At 42.0% G+C, this 18,167-nt stretch overlaps 1 protein-coding gene across 1 annotated transcript in view; it reads right to left on the reverse strand.

Moving 5' to 3' along the window:
• Positions 1-18,167, reverse strand: part of pi4kab (phosphatidylinositol 4-kinase, catalytic, alpha b) — a 46,790-nt gene that overhangs the window by 8,688 nt on the left and 19,935 nt on the right. Inside the window, exons 22-40 of the mRNA XM_084056183.1 lie at positions 15,244-15,377; positions 15,050-15,132; positions 14,665-14,735; positions 14,380-14,504; positions 13,941-14,022; positions 13,191-13,274; positions 12,392-12,481; positions 11,901-12,020; positions 10,374-10,466; positions 9,582-9,738; positions 8,932-9,059; positions 8,148-8,306; positions 7,349-7,500; positions 6,581-6,688; positions 5,905-6,032; positions 3,988-4,146; positions 3,434-3,513; positions 2,566-2,765; positions 1,575-1,665 (exon numbers count right to left, since the gene is read on the reverse strand). Of these exons, the coding sequence (XP_083912309.1) occupies positions 1,575-1,665; positions 2,566-2,765; positions 3,434-3,513; positions 3,988-4,146; positions 5,905-6,032; positions 6,581-6,688; positions 7,349-7,500; positions 8,148-8,306; positions 8,932-9,059; positions 9,582-9,738; positions 10,374-10,466; positions 11,901-12,020; positions 12,392-12,481; positions 13,191-13,274; positions 13,941-14,022; positions 14,380-14,504; positions 14,665-14,735; positions 15,050-15,132; positions 15,244-15,377 (2,244 nt within the window). The remainder of the gene's footprint in view (positions 1-1,574; positions 1,666-2,565; positions 2,766-3,433; positions 3,514-3,987; positions 4,147-5,904; positions 6,033-6,580; positions 6,689-7,348; positions 7,501-8,147; positions 8,307-8,931; positions 9,060-9,581; positions 9,739-10,373; positions 10,467-11,900; positions 12,021-12,391; positions 12,482-13,190; positions 13,275-13,940; positions 14,023-14,379; positions 14,505-14,664; positions 14,736-15,049; positions 15,133-15,243; positions 15,378-18,167) is intronic.

The raw sequence follows: 18,167 nt of genomic DNA on the forward strand, positions 1-18,167 counted from the left end.
ATTTTTTAATGCATGGCCAGGGACCACCTGCAACACCTCCGCGGACCACCAGTGGTCCGCAGACCACCGGTTGAAAACCCCTGATGTATATGACAGAGAAACAGAATCTTTCATTGGGATAAATTAACGCTCTGAATTTTGGAGTGATACGCGATTCATTGACACAACGTCATGTGCTAACAAGTCCCCTAGAGGGAGCTGTACTTATTCGTAACTAAAGTGATGGGGAACAACAAACAACAGTGAGATGTCAGAGAGGATCATCAAGTAGATATCATGGTGTCCTCCGAGGACGAGGGGTTGGCAGCGGCACGCCCCTGCTCTTTCCTTGCTAGAGTAGACAGATAAGAGGCTCATTAAGACTCCAGCCAGGCAGAACTAAATCACACAGACTGGAGAAAGCTGGAGGGAGACAGATCATCCAAACAACAACATCATCATCTCCCAGGAGATTAATAAGTATTGCGATTTAAAAACATATATATTTTTCCTTAATTATGATAAGTGACAGAAAAAAACTTTAGTCTCTCTTTAATGTTTGCAAAGTAGGCCCTTAAAAATGTAGTCATAGGCAGGATAAGAGCGCACATGTGATTGTGATTCTAAAATGTAAAGCAATCAGACTGCCCTTGATTAAATCATAGTATACCTCATCTGTCCTATTCAATAAAATTGGTTGTACATTGTGTAAAAATGTCTAGACAAAATGTATTTTTATAATTTCCTTCAGTTCTAGGAATTTAGTAAGTACATTTTCATTATTTCATTAGTTAGATATTGTTCATATGTATAGTTTGTGAGCTCAACTTTCCATTTTTTCAGAACTTATATAACCACACTCTAGTGAGATTCTAAATGTCTCTCCAAGTTGATTTCCATAATCCTATTATAAAACAAAGAGAACTCTGTCAGTCCGTCCATCTGTCCTCATCCATTTCCATCCATCTGTACTCAACCAATGTCCACAGGCATATGCATGCAGTGAGGAACCCAAATTTCACGGTCACCGTGGTTGTGGCCCTATAGCCCAGATGGACGGCAATGTGGGTTCATGGGATCTGTAGCGGTCCCATAGCCCAGACAGACAGTGGGAGGACATGCTTATGTTATGGACTAGTAACTGAAAGGAATGGATATCCAGTGGATTCCTTGAAAATCAAACAAACCACGGTATGCTTTTAAAAATGGTCGACATAATGTCAAGTATACAGTCAATAGGCTAAACATGCGTGACCAACAATATCGTCCTTCATGGGAGAACTGAAAATGGGAGCGTGGGAGGGCCAGGCATCTGCAGATGGTCCAGGCAGGCATCTTGAGATACGTATAAATCTCAGGCAACAAGTTTATGAATTGATTTTTGAATGTGGCACAAACTCCAATATTTAAAAAAAAATAACTCTGAGAGTTACAAATGCATAAATGAACACAGAAGATTTTACTGTGTACTAAATGAGGCCAAACAGAACTGTGAACAGGATGAGACACCCTTTTACACAGGACTTTAGGATGTTGCCACTTAATAGGAATGGGAGTGGGATTGGGGACAGCTTGTGACAGGTGAAAGATCTCACCTTGACAGCCTCTGGGACGTCACATACGGCAGCTGGGTCCATACGCACCAGGCGGGTCACCTCTGTCACAATGGCTTCTGTGTTCTTGAACCTGAAATGACAAATCAAAACCTCACTTGGGTGTGCATAAGCCAAGCCACTGACTGACAGACTGGCCCACTAACAGACTGATTGACAGAGACAGACAGACAGATGAACTGACTATATGCATAGAGCTGACTGAGCTGACTGACTTAGGTACACTGACTGACAGGCTGTGAGTAAAGCTGCAGAATTAAACAAGGGTCAAGGGTAAGAGCGCATCCGGAAATCTAGAGATGCCCTAAAACAGTGGTTTCCATACTTGTTTGGCTTCATACTCCCTTTAACAGACTAAATTTTGCTTCTAAAACTGCAAGATAAAACCATAGCTAACATATGATGCTATGAATGAATGATAACCCACTTAGTGTTGCTTTCTATTAAACAACATTTGTGCTACTTTTTGATTTAATTTGGTTTAACACTTTAGAGATCAGGAGGTTCACACAAAGATTGTCAATGTTTTATCATTCATCAGTAACAATAAAATAAAGTTTTACATTTTCCACTTTCTCTCACATAGCACCTCCATGTAACCCTATTTTAGAAACACTGCCCCAAAAGAAAAACAGGTGCACGGGCTAAAAATGTCCCTTTCCTGTTCACAATTACTACTGTAGCTCAGGTTTATATACTGTCATAAATCTACAATTTCTGGGTCATCTCCTCGTTAAAATATTTAGAGTTGGATTACACACATGAACCATAGCTTCTCTACTCTGAGGCGCACATTTGGCGAGCACAGCAAATCTACAACCTTGTAGATGAGCTTGTGGATTGGCAATTTTTTGGCAAAGAGATTTGGTGTAGAGGGGAAAAAAGGAGCAGACAGGATTTAAGTGGTTGATGGTACATGGTAAGGTACAATGTAGAACATTTTCCATTAATTGACTCCATTTTGTCTGTTTACCTGGCAGGGAGCTGCAGGGCTAGATAGGGCGCTATGCTCCAGGCCAGGTTCACGTTGTCCTTCCATTGTTTCTCGGTCAGGCTGATGTATCTGGACCTCCAGTTTGCGATGCTGGTCTCCACAGACTGCTCCGTGGAGATGGCCAGCTCCTGGGTGGACAGGGGGTTGTACCACGTCGTCAGGCGCTCAATCTCACTGGCCTGAGGAGGGACATAGAATACAGCATTGTTTCTCAACGTCTGGTCTGGGGCCCACTAGGGTCCTGGCGGGTCAGTAACTCTGACAGCATACGAATCGAACACTTAATCTACACAGTAAAATTCTGAGTGTTTATTTAACTCTTGAGAGTGTACACACTCTCAGAGTTACAGACCTGTAAAGGGTCCATTTGGACCCTTGGTATCTTATCAATAAATAATTATTGGGGCATTGTAGATGGGCAACACAATAAAGGGCCAACAATCTGTAGAGCATCACGCTCTCACTAGAGGGGTTAAAAATACAAACAAGTTCAACTCAAGATTAGTATTCATGCCAGATTTGGAGGGCAGGGGATATATTTAGCATTTACTAAAGGAGTAACAACTTTTCAAACAATATAAAGTACCATCTTTTATTTAGAGAGGCACTATAGGAAAGGCCATGGAGTCACCTAAAACCTCATTCTCCATGGAGCATAAATGCACTAAGCAACTTTCATGGCAATACGACCATTTTGATATATCTGGCCTAGAGGAAAGACCATGGGGTCGCAAAAATCTGAAGGAAACTTCCTTAAAGCCCTGTCGATAGTGGGTATGGGTATGTCAGTCAATATGAAAAGAGTATAGATTTGCAAACATAAGTGAGAATAGATGATGGTTCTTACGAGCAGTGCCAGTAGTAGAGTTCTACGTTTGGTGTAGTACTTGTGCAGCTGAGAGCCTCTGTTGCTTTTCTTAGACATTCCTGAAAGAGCACGGAAATGTATCAAACAGATGCAAACTTCATGCAGAGGTGGAAAAAGTACTCACATTTCTTACTTTCTACTTGCAATTTAGAAATACTGTTACAGGTAAAGGTCCGGTAATCAAAATGTACTTGAGTAAAAGTACAAAAGTATTGGCATCAAAATATATTTAAAGTACCAAAAGTAAAAGTATTCATTGTGCAGAATGTCCAATTTCAAAAATTCTAATTTTAAACATCCTTTGAAAATAGCAGATCTACAAGCTCACAATGCATTGTGAGCTTGCAGATCTTTCAGAGTTACAAATGGATAAATGAACACTGAGGATCATGTCACAGCTCTGTGTGTGTGTGTGTGTGTGTGTGTGTGTGTGTGTGTGTGTGTGTGTGTGTGTGTGTGTGTGTGTGTGTGTGTGTGTGTGTGTGTGTGTGTGTGTGTGTGTGTGTGCGTGCGTGCGTGTGTGTGTGTGAGACCTGATTTCTTGGATATGGTGGACATGCCAGAGGACAGAGGGTAAGTATTGATCCATCCCTGAGCCACCTGCTGCCTCTGACCCACGGCCACGTCCAGATTGCTGCGGCTGTCTGCCACCGTCATCACAGACAGGCTGTTGACCGACATGTCCTGATTGTCTGGAGAAGAGGAAAAATCCTGTTCGTCCAAATATTCCAACACCAGTCTATCACTATGTTAACCACTTTCTCCCATGAATGGAAAGAGGAGACGTTACACCCCACTGTCTAATCCGTGCTGTCAATGCAGAGTTCCACAAAGAATAAATATGTCAATCCACTTAGAAACTTATGTCTGTGTGGCTTCTATGCCCATATATGGCGATCTCTGTATCCGTCTGGCCTGCCCTGCGATGCCCATATCCATGATGTCATATACGGTAAAATCTTAACATTTCAAAGAATGTTAACTAATCTTCTTAAAGAAGAATCTGAAAATGTCAATGACAGTTGATAAAACCCAAAGTTTATATTATTAATATTATGTTAAACATTTTATTATTCTAGATTCTCATTTGTTATTTATTCAAAGTCAATAGCCTAATAATTAAATAGAAATCGAATATCAAATCGTGAGCTTAACATCGAAAGTCGAATCGAAGATTAGGCATATAGCGACACCTCTACTATGCACCAGAATACTCTCCATATATGGGCATGTAACGTTAGTGACGTCCACCAAACACCCACAGGGCAATTTTAATATAAAAGGTTAGGGTAGGATTGTACAAGCTTTCAAAACAAAATCTGGGGTCAGTTGTTAAAAAGGCTTTCATGCCATGTAGGCTTGGAAAGATTACAAAAAGATTAAAAAGAGCATGGTCAGAAGAAATGATGGAATGGTGAAAGCTGTATCCTGACAATGCTTATTATATCATGTATTGGTTCCATCTGTATATGGAGAATCATTGGTAGGAGTATAAGCTGACTAAAACCAATCCTGCACAACTGAAGTGCATTCCAAGATGTGGACAACGCATACCGTGTAGCCGACAAAAAATATAATTCCTTGCAGTGGTTCTGGACTTCAGTCCTGGGGCCCAGATAATTCCTATCTTTCTATTCTACTCGATACTTGTATAAACTTGGTTATGAATAAGACATAATTTTGTGCAATATTAGATTGCTTGAATGAAAGCCACTCAGTCAGTACTCTATTCTCTATCTCCAGCACTGGATTTGTGAACTACAGTATTAACCTTCAGTCGGTAGTTCCCATCTCCTGTCCCAGGGTTCAGGCTCGGACGCAGGCTACTTACTGCTTCTAATTCCACTCAATCAATTGCATTTGGTATCCCAGGTTTAGATTAGTCCCTGATTTGATAGCTTGAATGAGAACCAGCAATACACTCATATCCACTCTACACTGCATTTCAATCTGTATGTTTGAGGTTTTACTTTGGGTATCAGTGATTCTTAATATGTCCCACTACTTGTAACTGGCCTAGAAGCTGTTCTTGTTTGCACCTTACAATATTGTTAGGCAATATTTGACCTAAAGATTATGGGCCAAACATTGGAACCGCTTTCCAAGTGGTCCTATCATGTTTCAGAGCCCAGCCCTACCTTACAACTGATCATCAATACCTACACATATTATTTTAAGACTATGCTACAAAAAGCCAGATTTTCTTTAGTTTTCCAAAGACAAATCGTGTCTCTCTCTGTCTCTCTCCCTGTTTCCTGTCTAACTTCACTGTGTACTATCATTAAAGGCAGAAAAGCCCCCAAAAAACATGACTGCTAATAAAAGATGTGCAGTGAGTTGTGCTCCGGACACACAGACAGACCAACCGACAGCATATATACTGTAAATTCCTAATCTCAGAATACACTTGTGGAATGGGTTGGGCGTGTTATGGCTCTTCAGCATTGTACCTGGTGGTACCAGCTGGGTGGCAGCCAGATACTTCTTGTCTGACAGCAGGCTGGCGTAGAACTTGATCATTATGCTGATGTCTTCTCTCAACCTCTTCTCTGTCTGTGTGGGAAACTTAGGAGCAATGCTATAGACAAAGAAAAATGGTGATGAAGGACTATCAGACCTCATTTTTATTAAATCAGAAGGGAGGAGAGACTACATTAGGAATGCAATACATTTTAAAAAAAATGATTTTCAAAAATACCAAGAATAGCAGATCTTCAAGCTCACAACACACCGCTATTTTTGCACAACACTGTTGTACGACAAATTATGAAATAGGTTATTCAGATAAATCAATATAGTCGATTATAGAAAATCCATTAGAAATTCTTTATGCTGATTCATTGATAAACGTATACCAAAAAATCACTTCTCTGTAATTCAACTAATCAAAAAAAAAAGAGAAGATAATCGATAGTTGCAGCACTAGACTTCATTGGTCTTCATAAAGGCCAGACCGCACCAATGCAACTAGTCGCAGCTCCTTGACCAAAACAATTTAAAGGCCAGTCACACCAATGCAACTCCTTGCAACTGCCATTGGGGATAATGGTTACAAGTAGTTGCATGTTGCAAGGAGTTGCATTGGTGTGGACTGGCCTTAAGATGACACACACCCATTATTCCTACCTGAAGTAGTCAAAGGCTGTGGAGTAAATCTTCTCCCTCAGCACATTGCGGATGGTCGCACTTGTCACAACATCGGCGTGCAGCACCATCATGCCCAGGGTCAGCAGTCTGGCGGAAATAGAAATCATTCCTGTGACGAGCCCGACAACTTCCATGACATTTGAACTCTACGACGGCACACATCAGCATCTACAGTGCGGCTTTGGGTCTCATGGTACACTCACGGTATATGGTTTTCAACCTTTTCAGGCTGCGAACCCCCCAAAATAATCATATTCTAACCGAGGACCCACCCAAAACAATCATACCGGTATATAAGTTGAGGCATTACATTTACTTTGACTCGGTTCCACAGATAAATATTGTGAAAATAGCTTATCTACAAGCTCACAACGCCAAGCTATTTTCAAAATTACTTTCTTATATTATTTGACAATGTTTGACCAGTTTTAATAGTATAGTTAAGACTTTTTTTTTTAGGTATTAAAAAGCCTTAAAAGTCCTTTAATTGTCACTTTAGTAATATTACTTTCATCTGGGGACCCCCCAAAATGACTACTGGCCAATCACAGTGAGTCTTTTCTAAGATTTGTCAGAATCTAGTTGTCCCGCCCCCACTTGCCTCTGATTGGCCTACCGAACGCCTCCTTCTGTGACACACACGGAAGCTTCAGGGAAGCTTTCCTACGCTAAAATGGCCCCCGTGATACCAACGCCTCAGAGCCGAAGGAGGCGTCTACCTTTATATGTCTATGCCTGACACTATACCTGTATCTGGGCCCTATGGCAGCAACATGTCTGTTGAGACTGCTCTTGGCTCCTCCAACGTTGTGCGACAGTGACCTCTGGAGGATGGCGGTGAATATCTCCACCTGGTCAGCGCTGCAGTACTTGGCTATCTCGAATCTCTGCACCAGGAACTGCAGGGGCGATGTGGGCGGGCACGGAGGGTGGGCACAATGGAGATAAAAAAGAGAGAGATGTTCTTTTGCTACCATCACCTTCTCAGCAGAATTAGTAATATTACTTAGTAGTAGTAACTAGTAACTACCTAATAACTAGCTAGTAGTAGTAATTAGGTAATTTATGCACACGGTACCGAGGCCAAAATGCTTTAAGTGTATTCAGTGGATTATAGACCATAATGCCTAGCAACAGTAGCCTCTTGTAATAACTTATAACTAATAAGACTGACATATAAATTACTATGAGTGTTCCGACAGGAAAAGTAGAGGGTTGGAATATGAATGGTCGTCTCTTGATAGAGAAAATATATGTTCACCATTCTGTAAAGTGTACTGAGCTTGGCAAAATAGACTTTAAGATATTATCACAACACTTATGGACCAAACGTTAATATGACATAATGTGGTCTTGATATCGTCAAGCTGATATTATCCAATTTGTGCCGATGAAAGTAAGAACATTTTTGATACGTCATTATGGAATGTTTATCATATTATATTATTGTAGAATTCAATATTTTAGCCAGCATTAGTTGGGACAAGACAGAAGGGAGGTGTACTATACATAGAACATGAAGTGAAGAATGGCGGGCGTGACAGACCTCTATCCAGAGGAAGTGAGGTGTGACGTCAGGTGGGCAGGGCACGGGCTGGCTCTCCTCGGAGGCGGCCAGGGGGTCTGCCTCTACCTTGGCCTCCGAGAACAAACCCAGCTTCTGCTCCACTGCATTCTGCCAAGCCCCGGCCATCTCACGCATGAACTGGGAGAGAGGAAGACAAAAGAGCAGGAGTGAATCGTTAAGGTGCTACCTGTGTGTTATATTGGTGGTTTGTAAAGAAAGAAAAACAAAAAAAAAACTCCTACAGTATTCACTGTTCTTTTTATTTATTTATTATTAATGTAGCCAATTATTTGTACCCATTTTTGCTCCCAATCTAGCCAATGAATACTCCCTACACATGACACATGGCGAATCCATGTGTATCGGAGGGGATATGTGGTTGTCTTCACCCTCCCCAGACATAGGGTTGGCAGTGATAATACAAACATGGGGAGACATTTGCAACAGATGAAGGTAATTTCCACCCACACCCGTCTTAATTCAGTGGGAGTTCACAAAAATGCTAATGCACTTCTTAAATTTGGAAAAAGTGAAGAATCAGCTTCCTCAATCCCGGCATATATGATGCCAATGAGCATGTGCAAGTTCAGATCGACTGGTCTACCCACTGAGGAGAAAAATGGACGAGAACAGAGTCAGACTGACAGAAGACGGAAGGACAGATAGACAGAGGTTTCCTCATTTCATAGTGGGATCTTATATCAGGACACATTTGTAGACCGTCAGGGTTAAAGTAACACTTTACATTTTACTGTGTACATACCGGGACTTCTACTCCAGCGTGCGCAGCCAGCAGCCACTCCCAGCAGGCGATGGCAGTCTCCATACCATGTTCAGTAAACATCTTCAGAGGAGACCAGCACAGATGATGCAAGAGCTGAGGATCACAGTCTGAAGGGGGGCAGAGAAAGATACTTAATAAATAGAAAAATAAATGCATTATTATAAAAAATGTAATGTTCATTCATTCATTGTCCGGTCAGAGTCAACAGGGGCTTCAGCCAATCCCAGCATACACTGTGGCGGAAGGCAGGCCTACATCTCAGTCATTTATAGTCACAGTCTTAGGAGGCGATCACGTCCGAGACACACTGGAAACCCATCGCCATGGCATGCCTGCCGTGACGTGCCGTGTGCTCTTCTCTTGCGCTGTGCGTAGCGATTTTAGAAGCACATAAACCTTTTTATATTCTCAACTTTTCAGCGCACGGTTCAGTGTTGCACCACTTGTCATAGTGCTTTGTTAAGTGCCATATACAGCAGTAGAAGCCGCTGTTTGCCAAGACGTTTCTAAAGCGCTTGTAGCAACGCATCTCGGTGTGATCATCCCCATATTGTAGCTGTGGCATGAAACTGGTGGACATGGAATAAAGAAGGACGAGGGGAACGTGTAATACATAAAATGGTGCTTACCTTTGGTACTGATTAGCAGGGCAGCCATCTTGAACATGGCCTGAGTGAAGGATTCTGGGTCTTTCCTTTCCAGAGCATCAGTCGTCATATGGACCATCAGCTTGGTCAGGTCTGCCTTGCTGTGGGTCGCCTGGGAGAACTGGATCATACCAGCCACCTAAACATCACACACACACACACACACAGACAGACGCGCACACACACACACACACACACACACACACACACACACACACACACACACACACACACACACACACACACACACACACACACACACACACACACACACACACACACACACACACACACACACACACACACACACACACACACACACACACACACACACAGTAGCTATAAACATACATATTCATCAGGAATATGCAGCTCTAAATGTAATGGTATTTTGAGGCCAGATTAGGGTTTTCTGGGAATATTCAAAATTCTTGGAATATTCATGATGGAAACTGTCCATGGGAATGAATGGGAATTATGGGGAATTAACAGGAAATACTGTGAAATAATTGAAATAAATGTGTTATATGCTCATGCTGTATTTACCATGTCATATACAGATATTTAGGTCTTAATTCATCAAATCAAATACATACAATGTGAAACAGTGGTTTCTAATGGCACTTTTGCACTTACAGTAATTGCACACTATGCAATCCACACTAGTTCTCTCGGAATTAGTGCTTGCGACTCAGCAGGTAAAAATGCCCATGTTCGGCCCTTCAGAAAGCTACTCATGTAATTATCACCATGACCTTCAACAATAGACATCACCTCTCCAGTGTAGCGGTTCCGTAAGTTGAGGGAAGCCATGAAGTTGGAGTAGTCCTTCTTCACGCAGGATGGTCTCTCAGTTAGCTGGGTGGTCTAGATGAGAACACAGGTTAGAGCCCACTTAGAGCAGAGACGCAGATTCACCAGGTCAGGAAGTAAGACAACAGGGTGCACTGTAAAGCCTGATTTATACTTGGTTGTGCAATGTGTCCAAAAATAGCCGATCTACAAGCTCACAATGCAGTACGACACGTTGTGAGCTTGCAGATCTTCTATTTTTGGTGCAAGACAGCGGTGCGCAACTAAGTATAAATCAGGTGTAACACTGTTTGTTGTTCTATGTTGAAGGTGTCGTCTCGTTGTGATGGAGTGCTGACCAACCTGAGGAAAAGCAGCCTACACAGTTGGCCCCAAGGACGGAGGAGGCCACCAGCATAACCAGTTAGCCAAATGGGCAACCAGCCAACCAACCCACCAGTCCATTGCAGGTAAGTAACCAGGTAACCAGCAAATCCGTAAACCAGCCAAGCAACCAGGTAGGCAGTTCGTTGCAGTTTTAATAAAGACAAAATACAACAAATGAAGCAAATGAAAAGGATGTATACAACAGAATGCAGGCCAAAAAACATATAAAATGCAATAGCAAGCAAAATAATGTCACATAGACTAGTAGGCTAATGCATGCACATGTGGACAAACAGTAGAAACCATACTGGTGCTACATAAATAATACATACAAAATGAAATACTGAAAAACAATGTACTTAAAGGCACATGAAGAACATAAAGAACAAGACACTTATGCTTAGTGTTATTAAGACTGCGTGGCTTTGACAAAGCAACTAGACGGCACATTAAATGTTATGTTGAACAACTATCAGTGCTGGACAAAGGTTAATAAGCAATAAATCTGGACGCCGACAATCAACTAGGTAGGACAGGTCAGTTCTTCTGTTAAGTTAGAGGACATCATTTACGCTGTCCTTTGCAGCCTCTGCATTTCACTAACAAACGTGACAAATAGTTTTAATGTACTAAGTATGAATGGAAATTGTACTGTAACTCAGTGCCCTCAGTGTCTGCAAAATATGTTGTATCAATATGTGCCATTGACAAATTGGCTGTTAATGCTTATAATTCTATGAATACTTTCACGAAAATGACAAATGTTAACTGTGTAACCTAGCATTTAGGCTAGTTGACATCTGAGAAAAAAATAATTTGTTTTGAGGTGACGTTTCTCATCTAAAGCTAGCTGCATTAGTATCAGCTGGTCTGTGCAATCCAACAGCAGTACCATCACAAACAATGTAACAGAGAGAAAGAGAGGGAGAGAGAGAGTGTGTGTGTGTGTGTGTGTGTGTGTGTGTGTGTGTGTGTGTGTGTGTGTGTGTGTGTGTGTGTGTGTGTGTGTGTGTGTGTGTGTGTGTGTGTGTGTGTGTGTGTGTGTGTGTGTGTGTACGTGAGTGAGTGCGCACGCCTACCTGTGTGCATTCATGCACGCGTGCGTGTGTGTGTGTGACTCACGCCTAGTGTGGTACTCTGTCTGTTGTAGCCAGCGAAGTGTAGAATGCTCTCTGTGGCCATGGCGAGGCCTGTGTGCTGGGACAGACCTGAAACCCAGTTCTGATGCTTGTTCAAGTACTCCTGCGCACACACACACACACGCGGGAAGAATTATATACCGTTGCTGTTAGGTGGAAACCTTGTATGTCCAAAACCATTACTTTTCAGTAAATGGAAAAAAGACCCTATTCGAGACCACCTTCTCAAAGGGGTCTGTGTGGGTGTTTTGGTGCACACCCAAGTTTGACTCGTCCATTCACACTCGCCCAACCGAACTGTACCAAGTGGGGTAAATGCACTAGAGCAGTGGTTCTCAAAGTGAGGTCCAGGGACCCTCAGGGTACCTTGAAGGGGTTCCAAATAGGCTCATACAGACTCTGAGAGTTATGGGGGTCCTTGACATTAAAACGTTTGAGAACCACTGCACTAGAGGTCAATTCAATTAAGCTGACCTGCAGGTGGGACTTGGTGACAGAGGGGGCCCATTTCATCGCCTCTTTCAGGATTTCACCACAGCGAGCAGCAAAGTCCTTCACTATGCTCTGAAAGGAGAGAAAATAACTGGTGTCAAGTAACATTCAATATCTTTTTACTCCTGCAAACTACAAGATCTACACAGAAAGGACTCAATAAGATTCAGACACGTTTAGATGATAATCAAATTTAGCTTAACCCATTCAATCCGGGAACGCATCTGTGTCATTTTTTAGTTTAGCTATAACGATTATTTTATACTTTGGCTATTCAAAAATAGCATATATACAGCTCATGAGCTTAGATCTGCAAATCTTTGAATATCATTTTTTTAAAGCAAACATTTGTAACTCTAAACTTTGCTTCTGGGGGTCCCTAGGACTAAATATTTTGAGATGGGGAATACATATAATTTTGGAGGTCCTTGAAATGAAAACGTTTGAGCACCACTGATATAGCAACATAGGTTTTTCAGAAACCTGTTAGAAGACATTTGTAGATGCGTTCCCGGACTGAATGGGTTAATGACTTTCATTGAATACCTACAGAAGTTGATTAATTAGGGAATATAGGAAACTATTTAGGGGCTATTTAAAATTAAAAAAAAACATCAAATACTCACTTACTTCTAGGTGACAACATGGAAAGGTTAAGACCACAAATTATACATTACATCAATGAAATTGTTTCAAAAGGGAAATGTTCTTAATAATGTGTAAAACAGCAGTCTGGTGGTGCCCTCTTGTGGTCACGAGTGTAAGTGAAGTCCAAACTCACCTCTCTGAGCTCATATGTATCTGGGACAGTGATCCTGTAGGGAGTGTCTAGAATGTCATAGTAAGGTTGGTCCTTGTGGATGTCCTAAACAAGTGGAAAATATGTTCAGTGCATGGTTATAGTTTAGTTTGACTTTAATCTGAGTTCCCAGAAGTTTTCGCCAGCTCTGGCGAGGAACTTCTGGGCCAGAGCCCTGGTATTTGTGGGCGGGATGTAATTTACGCTCAGAATCTGAGCAGACACGCCTCTTACCGGTCTGAGAGCTGTGCAACTCGTCTAAAAAGTCAGACGAGAGGCAAACAGCAGTACACAACAATGGGGAAATTGCTTCCCGTCGATCCTTTTTTAGATGCAACACCCACTGCATGTGGATCCCGCCCCTTTTTCTTCATTGGCTGTTGATTTGAATCAGAACTCAGTGGCCGCGCCCCTGTTGTCCAGGATCCAAGCCGAAGACTCCCAGACTAGTTTGACTTAGATATATAAAGTAAAACAAAATCCCCAAATACAAAACTATGCAATCTCCCCTTTTGTTACTTCAGTGCAAAACTTTATATATATCTTTCTTACGAGAACTTCAATGAGCCTAAATTCTTCCTTTGTAAAGCTCAGCTTCATGCTCAAATATTCACTCCTCTACTGAGCAACTCCACAGAGATGGGAGCCTGCATCCGTTATGGAGATTCTAACCAACATCTCTCCGGTCACAATGCTTCTTTATTTGGTGTTGGTGTCACTTCTCATACTTACGGCACTGAGTGACAGAGAGAGTGTCTGCAGGATGTCCAACATGGTCTTCAACACACGACCACTCCACAGCAGGTGGGGGAAACTAACAGACATACGTAGATATGGATGAACAGTCAAATACCAGGACAAAAAAACTCATCTGTAAGTGAAGCTGATGGTCTGGGCAATTAACCAAAAATATATCGAAACCAATAATCGACTTAATCTTGCTTATGTAGGTTAATCAAAGAACCAAGTTTAAAATCGTCTTATTTATAGAGCACAGCACGCCACACCTTGATGTGTCGTGAGCTTGTAGAGCTGCTATTTTCACAATATATTTTTTAAAATATTGTTAATCGCAATCGAGGAAAAAGATTGAAATAATTGTGATATTGATATGAAGTCACATCGCCCAGCCCTAAGCTGACAGGTTTTCTGGAGGGTCAGAAATACTTACGTCTCGGCCAAACCAGACAAGTATTTGTCCGCAACTCTGCGGATCCTTTTGTGGGTGTGGTTAAAGTTGACCAATAGAAACTGTGCGTGCCGTTCCAGCTCCTCCTCGTGCTCTTTGGTTTTGGGCTGAAAGACGCAAAAAATGCACTGTGGTATGTATACTATGTATACAATGGTATTAACAGATAAAAACTACAGATTGGTGAACCCTTATGGGTACATTTTTACACTTTCAGAGTTAATATTAACCCTCATGAATTAGCAGTGTACAATGCGTAACTCCTACCTTCTCAGCCATCATTTGCAGGAAGACATCAAACACCTTGTCCCCGACAGAAATAACACACTGCATCATGCCTGGTCATTGTTGTCAACATGAGAAAACAAAATGAGTGAACAAACAGACATCGAGAAGGACAGTATGCAGTGGTATAATATATTTATATAGTGGTATATAAATTTATAACAAATACATTTAAAAAGTAATGGAACAATTACGGCCAACTTACTCATTAGGACATTATAATGAGTAATGGGCCGTGATTGTTCCATTATTTATATATTTTTTTATGTTTATTTTATTTGAAAGTGAAATATTCCTTTAAGTACTTGAGTAAATGTACTCCACAACTGACAGTATGGTGTACTGTATGAAGAGAACACAAACTCACCAGACTTGTCCTTTTGAATGGCTTTGTCTTCAAAGTATCGGAACATGACCTGGAACCGGTCGGGGTCGTTGGAACGGAGCATCCTGAAAGGAGGGACCAGGAGGTAAAGAAATTCTTCAGGTCACCCATTCGAGCGTCATACAACGAAGTATAAAATAGAGCTTAAGTTGCTAAAAAGAAGCCACACGTTGTACCTCATATATTCTAATCTGTAGACTGACAGCAGGTATGTGGACATGGCAAAGTCCAGCTTATTGATGAGCGCAGAGCTCTCAGGGGACGGATCCAAGAGGTTGATGATGGTAGATCGTAGCTCACTCAGCTCCGCCTTGGGGCCAGAAACAGAAAGCACATCAAGGTTTCCTCTACAATAGAAAAGATGCAGCCTTGAATTCATGTAGAATGTTTGCTTGTGTCACAACATTCATAGTGAATGATGAATCCAAAAACAACAAAAATACAGGCTTAATTGAAGAAAATACCAAATATATAACCAGTTTTGTATTCAGACTCATGCACAGTCTCTGGAGTCTCTGTGGAACCTGCATTTCCAAGGGGCAGATTAAAAAAATGCCTCTGGTGATAAACCTGCCCCATATTTGCATACTGGGCCCTGATTGGTGCCCCACAACTTCAGGGGCAGCGAAAGCCAACCACAACCGAGCTTGGCCAGACTAATCTGCCAAGGCCTTTTTTTTGCAGGCTAACTTGTTAGTGCATGAGACGGTTTATCTCGGAAATGTTTTAAATACTAAAGGATGGAGTAACACAGTCTTATTTAGCCCTAATGCCTCGCACACTGCACGACTTTCAAAGTCGTCAAATCGCTGTGCAGTTCACACTACACAACTCTGTCTTGAAATCGGGTGTCTTACTAGGTTGCATGACTGGTCGGTGACAGGGATCACACACTAAAAGATATTTCACCAGGACGCAAAATAAAGATGCAATATGCAGAAGTGCAATATTTTCTTTTTATTATTTTTATTCCAGCACACTGAATGTCTTTTCATCCTATATTGCTTATTGTCTATCATGTTTGTTTTACTTGACTGGACGGACAGACTTTAATTTGTTCCTTTGTTTATTTTTTACGCGAATTAAGACTTTTTGCTCTATTCGTTAATTTGTCTCTTCATTAGAATTTTTAAGACCATATGGGTCAATGATAATGATTTGTGTAACTTTAGCGATACTGTACAATTATTAATCATGAATCAAGTTAGGCTCACTGCAGGAAAAGAAGGGATCGTGATCAGTTAAATGTATTCCTGGTCTCTGTGTCGTGTTTAACACGCACCAGGAGCTCATCCATCTTAGTCACGGTTTTTGATTCACACAGTTTCCACCTGTCCTGTGCTCTCATTGGCTGTACTGTAGCACGTCTCTGTTTTCACTGCTGGTCAGTGAGAACAGTGGTCTCCGTTTCTTTGTGGATCCTGAGATCTTCACATACTTTGCGGTTTCTTTTTTGTGGTCCATGTTATTTTTGCCAGACCAAAGGGGTCGGCCTACATGAGGCTTTGTCCGTCCCCATTTCGTCCATACATGGGCATACTCGGTCCATTTCGTCCATACAAGGGCATAACTCGGTCTGTCCCCCTTTCGTCCATACATGGGCATAAAAGTCTGTCCCCCTTTCGTCCATACATGGGCATAAAAGGGACCTCTGACTTTCGTCCCCCTTTCGTCCATACATGGGCATAAAAGGGAATTTATTCTGGGTCTGGCAGAACCAGGTCTCCTGGTCTTGTTGCCAGACCCAAGGGGTCGGGCTTACATGAGGCTTTGTATCTGTTTTGTCCATACATGGTATGTCACTTTGTCCCCCGGCCCCAGCCAAAAAAGTCTGTCCCCCTTTCGTCATAGAAGGGACATAGAAGGGACACACGTCATGCGAAGCCCGGCCATTCAGATTCCAACCACTAGGGGTCTGGCAGTACCAGGTCTCCTGGTTCTAGTTTCAGTAGCTGTAGTCATGGCTGCAAGTTCACACCTGATGCTGTGTGGGAGTCCCTACTGCTTCAGATGGTAGTTAGCTTGCATAATATGTTTAGACTAGGTCTTCAGTCTAAGAAGTACAGTTCATCTGTGTATCGTCCAACATGGTGATCTCCCACCATTCAACAGCACATCCAAGAAATACAACAAGGGCCATTCCCCCTTAGGCTCAACCGTCTTCCAGGAAAAGGTCCCTGGATTGAATTTCCACATATCATTGAATTTCCGGCACAGAAAGAACTTGGTGGTAATTCATACTTCATGCTGCTTGGGCCACCCCAGTCAGAAAAGACTGGACATGCCACCGGAAGGAAGGTAATGTAGAACAGGGATTCTATCTAGCTGTTGCAGGCAGTAAATGGTTCTTTTTTTTGTTTTTATTTATTTTCGAATGGTACTGTACATTTGTTAGAAGGTGGTTGATAGGTGTACATAGTCAGACATCTGAACAGAGAGAAAAGGGCTGTGGAACTGATTTCATTCTCACTTTTCGCATAGAAGACAGTGAAAGGCTGGAAAGAGAGGGGGAGGTGATGCAACATATTCTTGATGTGAAACAAGCTTTTTTAGTTCCCCATGATACTCAATTCTCTCTTTTCTTCCATCTCCTCGGACCTCTTGTCTTCTTCTGCAACTCTTTCCTCTTGTTTGTCTCTTCATTTTACTCTTTCTTCTTGTAATTCTCCAGATTAGCCAATATCCACCCAGAGGGACCAAGTATGGTGGCAAACATGACTGTCAACACAAAGGCCTGTTCCACAGCAGGAACTTTGTCCTTTGCAGGTTTTTCTGTTAAATTGGCCCTGGGGACCATCTGAGTCCTCACTGCACTCCTCAGCAGCCGAGCAGAAGCATACAGAGCAGACATATTGATGCCTCAATGCAGGTATTCACTCCCAAAGACACAAAAAGGAGTCGGGGATAGCGAGGTGATGATGAACAGCAAATAATGCTTGTGAATGATCGTTCGGTATCCTGTCAACAGTGTCTCTCACACTCTGAATGTGCTTTTAAGCTGAATTGCTGTGACACATCACTGTCAACCATGCCCAAATATGGAGTTCTATGTCAGTCTTGCCTAAATATGCAGTCGTCCAAATATGGAGTACCACGTCAG

This window comes from Gymnoscopelus microlampas, assembly GCF_963454915.1.
Source record: "Gymnoscopelus microlampas genome assembly, chromosome: 4".
NCBI classification, from domain to species: domain Eukaryota; kingdom Metazoa; phylum Chordata; class Actinopteri; order Myctophiformes; family Myctophidae; genus Gymnoscopelus; species Gymnoscopelus microlampas.